Source organism: Centruroides vittatus, unplaced genomic scaffold (assembly GCF_030686945.1).
Source record: "Centruroides vittatus isolate TY-2023 unplaced genomic scaffold, ASM3068694v2 contig_1916, whole genome shotgun sequence".
NCBI lineage: Eukaryota > Metazoa > Arthropoda > Arachnida > Scorpiones > Buthidae > Centruroides > Centruroides vittatus.
In genome coordinates this window covers 233,957-249,268 of record NW_027121179.1, presented here as the reverse complement: position 1 = coordinate 249,268, position 15,312 = coordinate 233,957, and the positions used below count along the sequence as shown (strand labels likewise).

The 15,312-nt window shown below is 32.5% G+C and overlaps 2 protein-coding genes across 2 annotated transcripts; one reads left to right on the top strand and one right to left on the bottom strand.

Annotated features, from left to right (window-relative positions):
* Positions 1-1,187: 1,187 nt before the first annotated feature.
* On the bottom strand, positions 1,188-2,080 carry Prosbeta7 (proteasome subunit beta type-4). The gene has a single exon (XM_067264727.1). The coding sequence runs from the start codon at positions 2,051-2,053 to the stop codon at positions 1,292-1,294; it is 762 nt and encodes a 253-aa protein (XP_067120828.1). The 5' UTR covers positions 2,054-2,080; the 3' UTR covers positions 1,188-1,291.
* A 398-nt stretch (positions 2,081-2,478) lies between these two features.
* Dnaaf5 (Dynein axonemal assembly factor 5) lies at positions 2,479-14,189 on the top strand. Its single transcript, XM_067264726.1, is given in 11 exon segments — positions 2,479-3,163; positions 4,312-4,522; positions 4,591-4,673; positions 4,676-4,708; positions 7,483-7,715; positions 7,801-8,010; positions 11,729-11,872; positions 11,944-12,112; positions 12,188-12,474; positions 13,522-13,870; positions 13,937-14,189. Coding segments are annotated over 11 exon segments (2,469 nt in total). The 5' UTR covers positions 2,479-2,550; the 3' UTR covers positions 14,074-14,189.
* Positions 14,190-15,312: the final 1,123 nt, after the last annotated feature.

The window sequence follows — 15,312 nt, the reverse complement described above, 5'->3', positions numbered from 1 at the left end:
AATGAAGTAGAGGCCTGGAGACTGCATAGGAAGGCCAAGACCCACCCCGAGTTGTCAAGTCGATGACAATATGTTAATTGTTTCGTGGGTATAAATATAAACAAGATTAAAAATGACCATTTTTTTCTATTGTCCCTCTTTTCTTTCTTTGACTTGATCCTGCTTCAAGTTTTGAATGTAACCCGAGTGTTTGTGCCGGGCAAGGTTTCGGGACACAATCTCTTCCATAGAGAATTTGTCTGTTCTGTAATGTAATTGAAACAAATACAAATGAAAACATCTATGATATTTTAGATAAAATGCGATCATAATTCCACTTTCATCTGACAATCAATAAACATAATTAAGTCAAATAACGGAAGATTACGTCAGATTGACAGAATAAGCCGATGCAAAATGTGAGTGGTATGCCACAGGTAGGAATGACGCTCAAGATTTCCTACGGGAAACTGTCTCCCGTTTAGGTGTTACACATGCAAAGAAACCTGAAAAACTACATGGTCAGCTTGATCAGATGTGATCCCACGACCCAGTATTTAGGTACTTTGCTATCGGTGGTCAAATAACAGAAGAAAAGAATGGATATTTACTAGGAAACTTTACAAGAAAATTACTATATTTAAAAAATATTAAATTTTTAGTTAAAGTAAGTTAAGCCCTTACAGATAAGTTTAGAGATAACAAATGCAATCAATTTACAATAACCAGTAATGATTTTAAAGAATTTACGCAAATGTGAAAACTAATGTTTTCACGTGTTTGGAACAAAGTGCTCAGTTCTGCATACATGAAATTCTCCATCTACAGCAGTTAATTTTTTGAATTTAAAGTTAGAGTAGAATAACTTAAGGTATTTTCCTATTGATTTTTAATTGATAAGTCAAATAAATGAACAAAATAAGTGAATGCACAGTGAACGAATCATGAGAATTTTAAATGCTCTCGTGATTCTATGAAAGTGTAAGAAAATTAGTAATGAATGTCTATACACTTAAATATTACATCATATGTCATTTAAGAATGTAATCATAATTTAATAATATAGGAAGTAAATATGATAATAAGAAACATAGTTCAATTATTAAAGCTTAAAAATTTATTTAACTAAAATTTCAACTTGTTATACGTATCTGTAATTGGACTTATCTCTACAAATAAATCATTATGAAAACATTACAGAAACGGAGTAATTTTCAAGAAACTTTTAATATTGGCAAAATGCGAGATTACATAAGTTTCGATTAAAAATAAACAAAATTTTGAAAATTGCACAAAAATATGCCAAGATACGTTAATTTAGTCTCTTAAAAGATGCGATCTCCCAGTTCGGATTCACTTTAAGAGGTCCCTCGACGTCGGCGCCCTCCGCAGTAACGACTCCGAGATGATAACTGTGGAACGCCCGGGCATCTCTGTAAAAGAGTGTGGTCATGCATTCTTGAATTTTATCCTTGGCTTCTTGCTTGGACCCTCTTCCTCTCTCTTCAAAGTACCCTCTCAGAATGGGTTGGGCCATGTGCAAGCCGAGACCGGTGGCCAGGGTGGGAGCCTCGAAAGACGTTCCAATCATGTCGACCTGACCGAGGAACGGCTCGCCGTCCTGCAGTCCTCCGACCACGACGGTGTTCCAGAGGGGGTCGAATTTCGAACGCCTCTGGTACAGGACTCCTGCCAACCAATTTAGCAGTGACTTTGGCTTGAGACTGAATCCATCGTGGTAGCTTTCTTCTTCGATAATCTTATCTTCAATTATGGAGCGTATGAATTGGAAATCTGCATAATCGCCGCTAGCTCCTATTATTATATTATCGTTAACTCTCATTAGTCTTTCACAATCGCGAAATCTTGCAGTGGATCCATAGGAGGCGAGTGTATCAGCTGCTATCATGACTCCCCCTTCGAATTCCATCGCTATAACAGAAGTACCCGTCGATATCGGTGTTAATGTTCTGCTTTTACCGTAATTCATCGAATTCCATGCAGAATTTTCGATGTTATTGACGTTCATTCCGACTCCGAACTTCATTCCACTCATACACGAATAGGCAGCCATCTTGATGATATACAAAACACGACCGCTGCCAACTTCCGTCGTTAATAATCTTTTCTAATTTTATTATTTTACCGATATATATTAATACTTTAATTTACTTCGTATTACAAAAAGTATTAATATTAATTAATTCGTCGATAAATTTACTAATTTTATTATATATATATATATATATATATTTTTTTTGGCTACTTTTATAACCGAAAATTTGTCGCGCCATGCCAATTTTTAGTTAGATTTAATGGATTTACGTATTATAACAGTTTAGTTCTTTTTAAAACGTTACCTACCTGTAAAAATTAAATAATTATATGGAAACTATACGATTTGGCTGTATTATTTTTTTAATTTTATTAAAAAATCTCGATGTAAATTCTAATTTCGAGTTGGCAACACTGAAATCGCTTAGCAACCCGAATTGTTATCACGTTGTTGAGGTACTGTGCGTTAGTCTTAACTGGTTTTCCTCACTTTTATTGTTTATATTGCTGTTTTAAATGGCGTCCGACTGCGAAAATATTAATAACCGAGAGTTTAACTTTCTGAGAGATTCTGATAAGGCCGTGAGGAAGAAAACTCTTGAAAAAATGAAAAAAGATATGAAGATCAAACAGAAAGAACTTGACAAAGAGGAATATCAGAAAGTTATCATTCAGAGCTATAAACAGATTTTAAAGTGCTTTCACGACCCTTCAGAACGTTGTCGAGAGATAGCAACCGAGATAATTTACGATTTTATTAATTTTTCAATTTCTCCTGAAGATTTGCTGAGTTACATTGTGCCTGTGTTTCTTCAAAGGTTGGGTTGTCCAGAAACTATAGAAACTTCCGAAGAAGTTCGTTTATTGCAGATACAAACGTTGAATACTTTAATAGAGAAGTGTGGAGATCACCTCGTGCCATACTTAGATGATTTACTCTGTATATTCAGTAAGACAATTACGGATGCATATCATGAAGTCAAGAAAGAATCTTGTCTGTGCGTTATGAAGTTAGCTGTTGCGGTTCCTTCCCATTTCCATATGCAGTCAGAGAGACTTATCAAACCGCTTCTCCAGACATTAGGACATCAACATTCTAAAGTTAGGGTAGTTGCGATTAAAGCTATCGGTAAGGAAATCAACTGAATGCCTGTATGGTGTGGGCTGTAAATAAGTTTACAGAGTTAATATGCAGTGAAGTTTTATTTAAATGATGTATGAAGACGTATTATAGTCACAAATTAGGAAATCTTGTTGATTTGTTTTGGTGTCTCGAAGCGTTGGATACACGTTCGATCTGCCTTCCCATGTGATTGATTATCTGATTGAGTTAATCACTTCAATGATTTCCTTTGATATTTTGTGGATAACCTCTGCCATAAATTCCTCAATGATCTTCGGTTTAGACATAAAAATTTGTTTATTAACCTATCTCCAGAAAAAAATTCTGGGGTAATCTGATGACCAATCCACTTCACTATGAAATCACATGAGTGGGAAATGTTTCCTTCAGCCACTGCATGCTATTTGTTGCCTTGTCTTGCCAACATTTTTTGAGTATCCAGTAATAAAAAATAATAAGTTTTTGCCTTTTTATCAAGCTATAAAATTGTAAACTTATTTATAGTCCTTTCTGTAAATACACATGTCGATAAAATTTTATGTAAATATATTTTATACAGTAGACTAATCTCGAATTATAAATTAAATGATACTGCCAAATTTATTGGGCCGTAGCTTGATCTGATAAATTTAGATCTGGAGGTTCGGGTGGTCTAATTGGCAACACGTCTATGATAAGTAGGAGTTGCAAGTTTTTCCACTTTGAATTGACCTTCCATAATAATCTAAATTAATTGATTTAATTTTAACTGTTAATTTAATACAGAATAGCAGCTTAATTGCTTACCTTTACTACTACCTTTCTTCAAATTACTTTATATATTTAATTACCAAGTTATGGCCCAATTAATTCAGCAGTACTTGGATAAATCATGACATTTTCTTTATATTACAACTAACTAGAACCACTGTGTTTCAGTGGCTCTGGTTGGAAGTCCAGATTAAAAGGGAAGATTTGCAACAGAATCTAGCCATAAAATGAAGTTGAATTGGTAAAGAGCAGCAACCACACAGAAAATAGGATTAATAATGCCAAAGAAGGCAGCATTATCATTAATTGTTCTTTTTCTGCAACATTATTTTGCTGAAGAAGAATAAATATTTTTATAATTTTTTGGACTATGCTTTTTAATTTGATTTTTATTTAAATTTTAGGTGTAGTAATACAATATGGAAATAATAAATCTATTGAAGATGTGAGAGCATCATTGGCGCAGCAGTTATTAAGTGAATCGTCGACTGTTCGATTAGCAATCACTACGATTATAGGAAAGTGGCTATGCGAGTTACATGATCGTTATTCATACTTTACCAAGCTAATCCCTATTTTCTTAACATCTTTAACGGATGAAGTTCCTGAAATAAGGTAGTGTGTCATTTAGAAGTTATACTTTATCTATTTCATTTTTGTAATTTATAGAACATGCAATGTAGAGAAGAAGCTCAATCCCTTTGGGAGAAAGCTGGAAAACAATATGAGGAAGAGAATGAATCAAAGCATAAAGACCTCCTAGATTTTCAGAGGAATTTCCATCTCACTATCCAGAAGGAGGTAAATTGAACAGTTTTGTTTGAATGAATATGAAGATTTAACAAAAACGTTACAGGGTATCTGAAGAATTACTGTGCAGTGAGAAATTTTTAATGACATTAAAGTTATATCTATGTCATTGCATACAAGACTCGTAAGTCATATGTCCAGTGTTTCCACTTTGTGGTAGATTGTGTTACTGCTTCCAGTTTTTGGAAGATGTCTTTGCCAATTGCACCATTATAATGGAATCTGGCTAGCTAGGTCTCCAAACCTCACTCCCTGCATTTTGGGGTTTCTGGGAGATATTTTTGGCATTTGCTATAGGAGAAATTGCAATACTGTGCATAAAACTTCACTTTTATTAAAACTTTACATAAACCTTTTCCACTGCAAAGTGACTTTTTAAACACCCTGCAATTAATAGAGTTAAAACACGATAAATATAATATTTAGTTGTTCTTTAAGTATCAAATCAATCGTATCTATAATTGAACATAGTTACAAAGAGATTGAAAATAGCAAATCCATTGACTTTGTTGTAACTTTGAGCAACAAATTTGTTATATTCTATTACTATTTAACTGTATTTAAATGGCCCAGTCATCCCATCATTGTTTTGATACTTGAAAGCTCTTGAAGGACAGCTCAATATTTTTTTTTTTAATTTCATTAAAGTATCTTTTTTGTTATAACAAAATACAGTGTCTTCCAAAAAGAATGCTACATTTTTAATTATTGTAATTATGTTAATTATTTTCTGAGAACATCATAACATGCATTAAAACATTGGAAAACTGTTAAAGTTTCACATTTGCCCATTACAGTTCCTCAATGTTTGCACCTCTTGTCATACATCACATATCTGATCAACACTCAAATTCTTCCTACACTTGCTAGGACATATTCATTGTCTCCTCTCATGGCAGCTACAATTTTACAGCTTCTGCAGATTACTTGTATCACACAATGATGAGCAAGTCTGACTGCAAACTGCAGAACATGAAATGGAATTGCCATTTTCATGTATATTGCTTTCTAGAGGTAATAGATTACAATACATTTTAAATGCAGAGAGGAAATGAAACTTGGACAGTTACTCTACCAATTAGCATGTTGCATACTTAGATAATAATTAACATTAATATACCATATTTTTGCAGATTGATCAGCATGTTGCATATAACCAGGGGGAGACTAGCATGCTGGAAACTCACAGCCGATTGCAGAAAGAACGCTTAGAGGTCGACGGTGGTTTACAGATTGGGTAGACTGCAGTTCAGAAAAATTTCATTGCAGAGACAGTGTTTCGAGCTTGCCACAATGTATACAGTGATTAGAAACAAGTTATTTGACCTACTTTCTAAACTCATTCGACAGTAGGTTTAGAGGGCTTTTTAATTCAAATGGTAGTTTTGTTGGTAGAAAAGTTTAGATAAGAATGGATATCATTCCTTTGATAAATATTGTAAACGGTACGATTACAATATTTATCATTATTTATATTTCAATATTTATCATTATTTATATATCAATATTTATCATTATCAAAATTATTTATTAATTAATTGCTTGGAGCAAAAATAACAAAATTAAATATTTTAAATTTGTTTTAAATGTTCTAATTCCGATATTCAAATGGATGAAGACTTAAAACTACGATTAATTTAAATCGGATGCATTTATTTACAATTCGAGTATTGTGTCGGTTATAAAATGTTAATGCATTTCGGAGTCATTGTAGTTAATCACCTAGTCAGAATGTTCTGTTAAACAAATGAAACAATTTTAATAAATTACCGAAATCTTTTTATAGAAATAAAAAATGTAATAGTAATAATAAAATATTTAAAATTATTAATTTTGACAGTTACGAAGGGAGACAGTAATACGATGTTGAAAATAATTCCTTAAAAATCTGTTCCAAAGACAAATTTCGAATTTGGTATAAATTTTCTAAATATGGATTTCTTCGTATTTTAAACTGACAAAATGGAAAAGGATTGTCATTAATTGCCGAACAATAGTTGTTGACGATCTTAAGATTTTATTTCGGAAGCTTTCAGAATGTAGCTGGCGACCTTTTCTGACGTCACAAACGAATAACTAGATTTGTTTGTGACTCCTAAAATGGGAGTAATGGTGAAGAAAGTAAGAAACAATGTTTTGCCGAAGTTCCTTTAGAGGGCATTCAGAAATAGATGCTCGTCGTCTTTGCTTTGCATTTAAGCCATGATTCAGCCAGCCAGCGTCTATAGGCCATTCTGTTGTTAAATGTTGTTTAATGTAAACTCTGTCTCTGCAATCGGCTGTCAGGATTATCAGCATGCCATTAAACTGCAACTAAACAATAAAATTAATCAGTCAAATTACAATAAAATAAACACAAAAAAAGCATTTTCAGCATTCTACAAGTGTTTTAATACATTGTTAGAAAGAAAACAGAATAGGAAATTAAACACATATTTGTAGTTTTTGATGTATTGCTGACAGTTTCACAGTTTTAGAATAATAACTCATTGAGATTTTTTAATGCACCCTGTAGAGAGGTGTATAACCTCAGTTAAACTGGCATGCCTGTATTTGCCATATGGAAATATCTGATTTCATGGTCTCTTCTGGATAGACTGACGTGCCGGACAATCCGTGAAAAAATACATTAGTAATTTAATATGGTAATGTTTATATTAGAAGACCCTGTATTTTGAAAAGCATTTTATTAATATATTTTCATTTTCTTTAACAAAATATTTTTAAATTTGGGAATTTTTTAAATTTAATTTTATGTTATTTAGTTCAACGTCCAACTATCGGTTGCCGACTTCTCGTGCATCAACATTTTTGTAATATTTTGCCTGCAGTTATAAATGATTTGGGAGATTGGGTTGAAACTGTAAGAGTAAAAGCAGCAAAATTGTTATATTTACTATTGCTACATATGGAAGAAAATACTACTATGTATCTGGAGCGTATTCTCACAAAAATGGCAGAAATTTCAAAAGATGAAAATAAAAAAGTCATTAAAATGGTAAGCTGAATTTTGTTTTTGGAATGTTACACGAATTAAAACCAAATTAAATTTTCTATAATAAATATTTTAACATTTATTGTAGATTTCACAAAGTGCAGAATTATTAGGATATTTTGTAAAACCCAATGATTGGATCAAAATTCTTCTTCCAACAGTAACCTCTCTTCCATCGGCTGGTAATCTTCTTATTTTAAGTTGCTTAATTAAAAGAAGTCAAAAGGAATTATTAGAAAGTGAACTAGATAAAGTTTGCAATGCACTTGCTCAATCTGATGTTTGTAGGAGTTTTCAGGTAGAATAAAAAATATAATTATTTTACTTTATAATAAAATATTAGTTAACTTTTATTGTGGATTTGTGAATAATCTTATATAGAAATTAAATTGAATTGTCAGTTAGATATTATCTAAAAGTTATGATAATATGAATAAATAGGAAGCTAAATATTCCATTTGATATGTATGATTAATTTTGATATTAACAATTAAGCACAAAATTGTTATTACATAAGTAATTAGCCTTAATTTGATTCTGATAGCATACATTTTGATTGAATTAAGTTTGCTAATGATTTTTATGAAATGATAATACTTAGAACATATGTTCTAAACATATACATCATATTCTATCATCATATAATCTCTATATAGACATCACACATTCTATATATTAGATACAGTCATCATTCTATCGTCGTCATATATTCTATACATGTACCATACATCATATTCTATTATAGAATGATTGCCATCATTATCATCTAGCATCACTCTATTTTTAGTTTATGTTAAGTATCATAGAATGATAATAGAATAATTGCTTAGGCAATCATTCTATGATTGAATATGAAGTTACCAAAAACTTGGTTATATACGTGGTATAAATATATATTAAGATTATTTTAAGAATGGTTTAAACAGGTTTAGAATAACTGCATTTTATTCTTCTAATGTTACATGTTGAATAATAATGCACAGTTGTTCCAAATCAGTTTTAATCATCTTTAAAATAATTATAAATATAGTGAAGCATTGAAAATATGGACTGATTGATCCAGATTTTCAAGTATATGTGTAAATTAGCATTTTAAATACTGTAAATTAAGTTTAGGCATTCTAAGTTTAAGCTAGTATTTCTAGAATCATTATACGCTGGAGGGCAAAAGTTAAGTTATAAGTAGTTTTTGCCTCACAACTTTTGAAATAAAGCACCAAAACATTTTGAAAATGTAGACATATATGCAAATTTACATGACGAATAAGAAAATAGAAAAATATCTTGTCAATATGCAAATTACGTATGTTTAATTCAATCTTTAGTGGTTTGCTGGTTAGAATGCTCCTTTGACTTTGCTGTTTTTTGTAATCAAACTTTATTTAAACTGCTTTTTTTTAATTAAGGCAAATTCATTAACATTCTAATGGCTTCTAGGCATCATTTAGATGATTCTTTAAGATGGCATACTATTGGATGGATGGAAATGGGGCTTAGTCAAGCTGATGCAGCAAGGCGCCTAAAAGTTTCAAGAATGGTGGTTTCACGGCTCTGGAAACAGTTTACAGTTAGAGGGGATATCTCCAGAATTCCCATGGAAGGAGTCCAAGAGTTACCACATTGCAAGATGACCGGTTTTGAAAGTAACTGCCAAACTCAATAGAGGACTAACATGCAGGATGCTTGCTTCTGAGCTTGAATCAGCTACAGAAAAAAGAATTTCTGTCAGAACTGTATTCATAAGGCTTGCTGCTGTTGGTCTTTATGCAAGACGCCCAGTTGTGTGTATTCCATTGTCACCGTTCCACAAAAAAGTGCACTTGAATTGGAGTCATCAACATCAAGACTAGACAGACCACAACTGAAGCAAAGTTCTTTTCACAGATGAATCCTGCTTTAGCCTACAGAGTGATTCTTGCATATGCTTTATCTGGAGAGAGGCTGGAACACAATATACGCCATCAAACATGAGAGAAAAAGACAACTTTGGTGGAGGTGGTATGATGGTCTGGGCAGGAATCTCTCTTACTGGGTGCACCAAGCTCCATATCTTTGAAGGAGGTTCCTTAACAGGTCAAAGGTATCACGATGAGATCCTTGAGCATTATTCGTCCAATGGCTCACACAGAAGGCATGGATTTCGTTTTAATGGACGATAATGCTCGTCCCCACAGAGCGAACTTGGTGACTCAGTATCTTCAAGACATTGGAATCCAAAGAAAGGACTGGCCATCCAGGTCTCCAGATTTGAACCCGATAGAACATGCTTGGGATGCCCTCGGAAGATGGGTGGGAAGTCTCTGTCCCCCACCCAGAAACCTTGATGAGCTCAGGACTGCTCTCGAAAGAGAATGGACTTTAATTCCTAATGAATTGATCAATAACCTTGTAAAGAGTGTGAGAAGCAGGTGTCTAGCATGTATTGCTGTAAGGGGTGGTCACACACCCTATTGAGTGAATAAATTTGTTATTTTAATAAAGTTTCTATTTTATTTTAAATTAAGAATTAAAAAAAAACACTTGTAACTTAACTTTTGCCCTCCAGTGTATTTAAACAAAAAATATGCTAATCATAATTTCAAAATTAAAAAATTACAAATTCTGAATGAATTTGATAAAGAAAATTGCTGGAACAATAAGTATAAACTTAGAAAATGTGCAGAAATTTTCAAATAGACAATACTTTAAATAAGTGTCTTCTCATTTTGTCTCTTTCACACAACATTAGAAAATAAGTCTCATTACAGAGTCGACCTTTCTTTAGAGGTTTCTTGTCTATCTTAATATTTAAAACATTAAAATCTTTTCTCTGATACAATTCACCTATCCACACCGGAATGATACCATTCAATTCTCTCGTAAACCTTGTCACCAGTGCTGCCAAAGTTCGTGCGCTGACGTTTTCGGCCCCTCACTAGGTCTTTCTTCAAGCGAAATTTATTCTATTTTCTTTTTTGACCGTTAAAACGAAGAATATCCTCTTTCTGGATAAAATTCAAATTGTCTGATTCTGTGTCTATGGAAACCACGTGCCATCGATATTCTAAACTTTACGTAATACGATTACGCGTTTAACTTCGTGACGTAAACTACCAAAACGTAATCCAATTGCATCTTTGTCCAATTCAGCTCCCTGTAATGGCCTCTTTAATTATTTTGCCTCTGTTGGTCCGTATCGCTGTCTTGAATTAGTGCCTGCCATGCTAAAGATAACTTCATCTCGTCCTTCGAATTGATTGGTTGGGTGTACTTGAAGGCTTTACAAATCTCCATTTGCTCTAGCCAACGAAGGCGGTCCGTATGTCGTGTGGTGACGAGGAGTTTAGCGCTCTCGAAATCCGCTGTGATTTCTTGATCTGATGCGTAAACCACAAGCACAGTGCTGTTTCTGTTATTTCTGATATCTTGCTGATGTTCTTTCCACCTAATTTCAACTGATCTTTTCTCTGATGATGGCACAAACAATTAAAAACGTGTATTCATTTGATGGTGTGTGAAAAGGACGAAGTGAGAAGACACCTTCTTAAATTATTGTCTGTTTGAAAATTTCTGTAAATTTTCTAAGTTCTAAATCATTTCGGGGCTCAGATTCAAATCTGAGCCCCGAATAAAATTCTGAGGCTGAATTGATGTCTTGTCTATTTGGCCATTGAGGAAATGGCTTGATGATTTTTACTATACTTAAACTGCAATGTTTTCAAATGATGTTCTTTGAAAGTAATTGACCAAGAATTAAACTACTGTACATTGATATAGATGATAGTAAATTCATGATGCGATTTTTATCTTGAGGTGACTTAGTAATTAAGCTTTATTTTATAGAGATCTTTTAAGAAATATTCTTCTCAAGATTTCACAGTTTATTTTTGCAGTTCATTTCTACCTTTATGTATTGATGTAGTTGCTAATGATTAGTATAATTGTAACTACTAGTAATTAATAATTCTATAAATTAATATAACTTTGTACGATAATCTGTTTACATATGTAAATTTATATAAACTATTTAATTTCAGGTTCAAGAACAGCTTAATCTTCTATCCTGTGTCGAAGCAATTTTAAATATCTGCAGAGAAGGTGCTAAAGAATTCAGTCTGCAGTTATTTACAGTGTTGTTGATGATTAAAGCATTGATAAAAATTCAAATTTATGACGAAAGGGTTAATATTTTATGAATTATTATCCTAGTTTAGACGACGTTTCTCTATAAATATAATATTTCTTTTGTTAGATCCAAGAAGCAATGACAAATCTTGCTACTATAGATGGATTGTCTTCAAAAGATGAACTATATTCTTTACATGCCGAAAGTATTTTGGATCAGTTACAAAATAATCACGAGTTGTGGGGGATTCATAGTCCAGAATTTCTAATGTTTTTCACTCTCTTATCTGATACTGGTAATTAAATTTAATTAATAATTATTTAAAATTAAGTTATAGTTAATAAATAAAATAAATATATATGTTTTTAAGGAATGCAGTTCACACATCTTCTAGAAAAAATTATGCCATTGCTTATGGATAATCTTCAAGACAAAAAGGATCCAGAGTTACGTGTTAAACTATTTATGCTTCTCTCAAAATTAATTATGGAAGCAGATGAAACTGTAGATTTATCGAATGTTATGAAGACAATGATTAGCAGCATTATTCTTCCAAACTTAGTATGGCATGCTGGTAGGACTGCTACAGCAATAAGGACAGCTTCTGTCTCATTTTTCTGGACTTTAGTACTCAGGGATCTTGTTAAAGCATCAGATGTAAGTTCATAATACATCATATTATTTGTTTTTTTTTTTTTAATTTTAGAATTTTGCTGGATGAAAAAATTTTTTTAAAAAATAAAAAGACTTAGTCGCTTCCAAAAAACTTTTGGTGGATCACCATTTATTTCCTTAAAATGTTCGAGAATAAAAACTTTGGGACGACCCGACCTTTCTTTTTAGGCTTCACGGCCGCCCAGGAAACAATTCTTTAAAACATAGGAAAAACTCCAATTAAAATTATAAAAATTTCACAAAAATTGGAATTGGTGATCTTACGACATCTTGAATTGCATCCATGACTTCTGTTTGGGAGTTTCAGACCTTATATCCACTTGGAAATTTGTGCTGTAAAATGTAGATTGTCTTGTCCTTCCTCTGGTGGCGAATTATTATTAAATTTTTCAATTTAAGCTTCATCTTCTAACAGAGAAATGTGAAATTTTGTGAAATTTTTATAATTTTAATTGGAGTTTTTTCTATGTTTTAAAGAATTGTTTCCCGGCCGGCTGTGAAGCCTAAAAAGAAAGGTCGGGTCGTCACGACGTTTTCATTCTCGAACATTTTAAGGAAATAAATGGTGATCCACCAAAAGTGTTTTGGAAGCGACTAAGTCTTATTTTTTAAAAAAACATATTATTTGTATTAATTACAGATATACATTGACTTGTGATATAATTCTATTCTATTATTTTGACTGTTTCAAATTCACCTGACTGTTAATGGATTTTACTGTGTTTAAAGTTTTATGCACATATAATAAATTAATATAATCGAAAAGATAAATGCCATTGTGTCTTTGTTGCCATATTTTTGCTTGAAAAAGACCTTAATAGTCCTCGACAAAGAATTATAATATAAAAATATCAATCTAACTCTATTCTTTTGCATCACTCATTGATATTTTTGTAGCCTTGAAACTTTTTCTAAACATGTAATTCATAGTTCTAAGTCCAAGAAGTCATAAGTTGAAGGATATCTGTATGTACAATTAATTTTAATCATTATAAAAGCAATAATAATTCATTATTTGAATATTAATAGGTCGAATCGGTGGCAAACGACTTATTCTCATCTCTGATATCTCTGTTAGAAGATGAAGCTCAAACCACGCGTTTGTTTACCTGTAAAATATTGTGTAAAATCATTCCGATATTATTTCCATCTGTCGACGAAAGAAGAATTTATAATTTATATCCCGAATTTCTGAAACGTATGGATGATGTAAGTGACGAGATAAGAATTACTATGACTAAAGTGTTCAAGAGTTACTTTGACAGCTTTGTTAATGGATATGATGTAAGTTTGTATTCGAAGCACCTTGAAGCGGTTTATGGAGGTTTACTTCTTCATATGGACGATCAAAATCCCGAAGTACAACAAGCTGTTTTAGGTAAGTGAATTGCTCTTTTTCTTTTTTGCATTTAATTCATATTTTAATTTATTCAATATATTTTAGATCTTCTGATTGAGATTTCCTCGCTCCATCCTAGCAAACTACTGGAAGAAATTGCAAAAGTTAAGGAAAGACATCGCACTCAAGAATATTGTGATAAGTTAGTAAACCACATAAATGGTCTAGAAATTAAAGAGTAATTTTTATTTATTAGTTATTTGTTATTAAATAAAAGAATATTTATTATTTATAAATATATCTGTAATTTATATGAGTTTGAGAGTTATTTTATGTAATAAATTGAAATGTTATGCTTTTCACTTGCCTTATTTTCAGGTAAGAGGGAAAGAAATAAAACATGAAAAGAGTCAAAATGGTTAAAACATCAAACAAAACAGCTTTTCTAGTATGGTAGAGTCCTGCAAACTTGACTTAATGTGGACCGAGAAGGTGAAGAATTTTACGGAATGTTGAGTTATTAAAAATTGAGTTTCCAGGACTATACTGTACTTCAGGATTACAGTGAAATGTCAAAAATCCAGATTCGGTTGTTGAAAAATGGATATTAATTAATTTACATGTATATCCAAAAATCTGGACATTGAAAATTGGAGGTTTACCAGTTGCCAAGTGGTTTCGTTCCCTGAACCTGGAGTTCGGTTACTGGTTTGCACCTCGCCAGGACAGGCTGGCCACGTGGAGTTTTCTGGGTTTTCTCCATGTTTGTAATGCCTGAATAGGGGCCAGTTACTCTTAAAAAGACCTCCTGGAAGGCATCCCTCCTATGCAGATTGCCCAAGTGTTGCGTTGCCACAACTTAACAAAACAAACAAATAAACAATAAAAATTGGATGGGATCCTGCCTCAGTTAGTCTGGATTTTTGATGCTTCACTATGTTCTGACCATTTTTGGGATATAAACAAAATCCACACATAAGAAGGTCCGACAGTTGTCGAGTGGATAAAACTCCTGAACACCGACAAATGAAAATTAGAAGTGTTTTTTAAGAATAATTACCTGTATATATATATATAATAATAATAATATATATATATATATTTGATATATATATATATATTTGATTCCACTCTACAAGCACTAAGAGGCCTTTTATTAAGCCAGGCCCACAATAGTTGTGTGGTAGTAAGGGGCAGGGCTTAACATCTATGATGGACCACCCCAAAAAATTCTCAGGGTCTTTTAACTCAATTGGATTCATTCCATGGTCCTGCAGCAGTAGGTGGGCCTGATGAACCTATGTGCTTGATGAAAAGACCCTCTTAATGCCCACAGAGCAGAAAGTAAAAAACAAAACAAAAAACATTTGTATTGGGCCCTCAGCAATACGTCTCATCACCTCGTCACCTGATTTGGGCCAATAGGGTGAGCTATAGAAGACGAGTATGGGGCCAGGTACCTTACAATATAGTCAAAGATT

Bases quoted from the DNA above. Each gene is read 5' to 3' on its own strand.
- Prosbeta7 (XM_067264727.1), bottom strand. From the start codon at position 2,053: ATGGCTGCCTATTCGTGTATGAGTGGAATGAAGTTCGGAGTCGGAATG.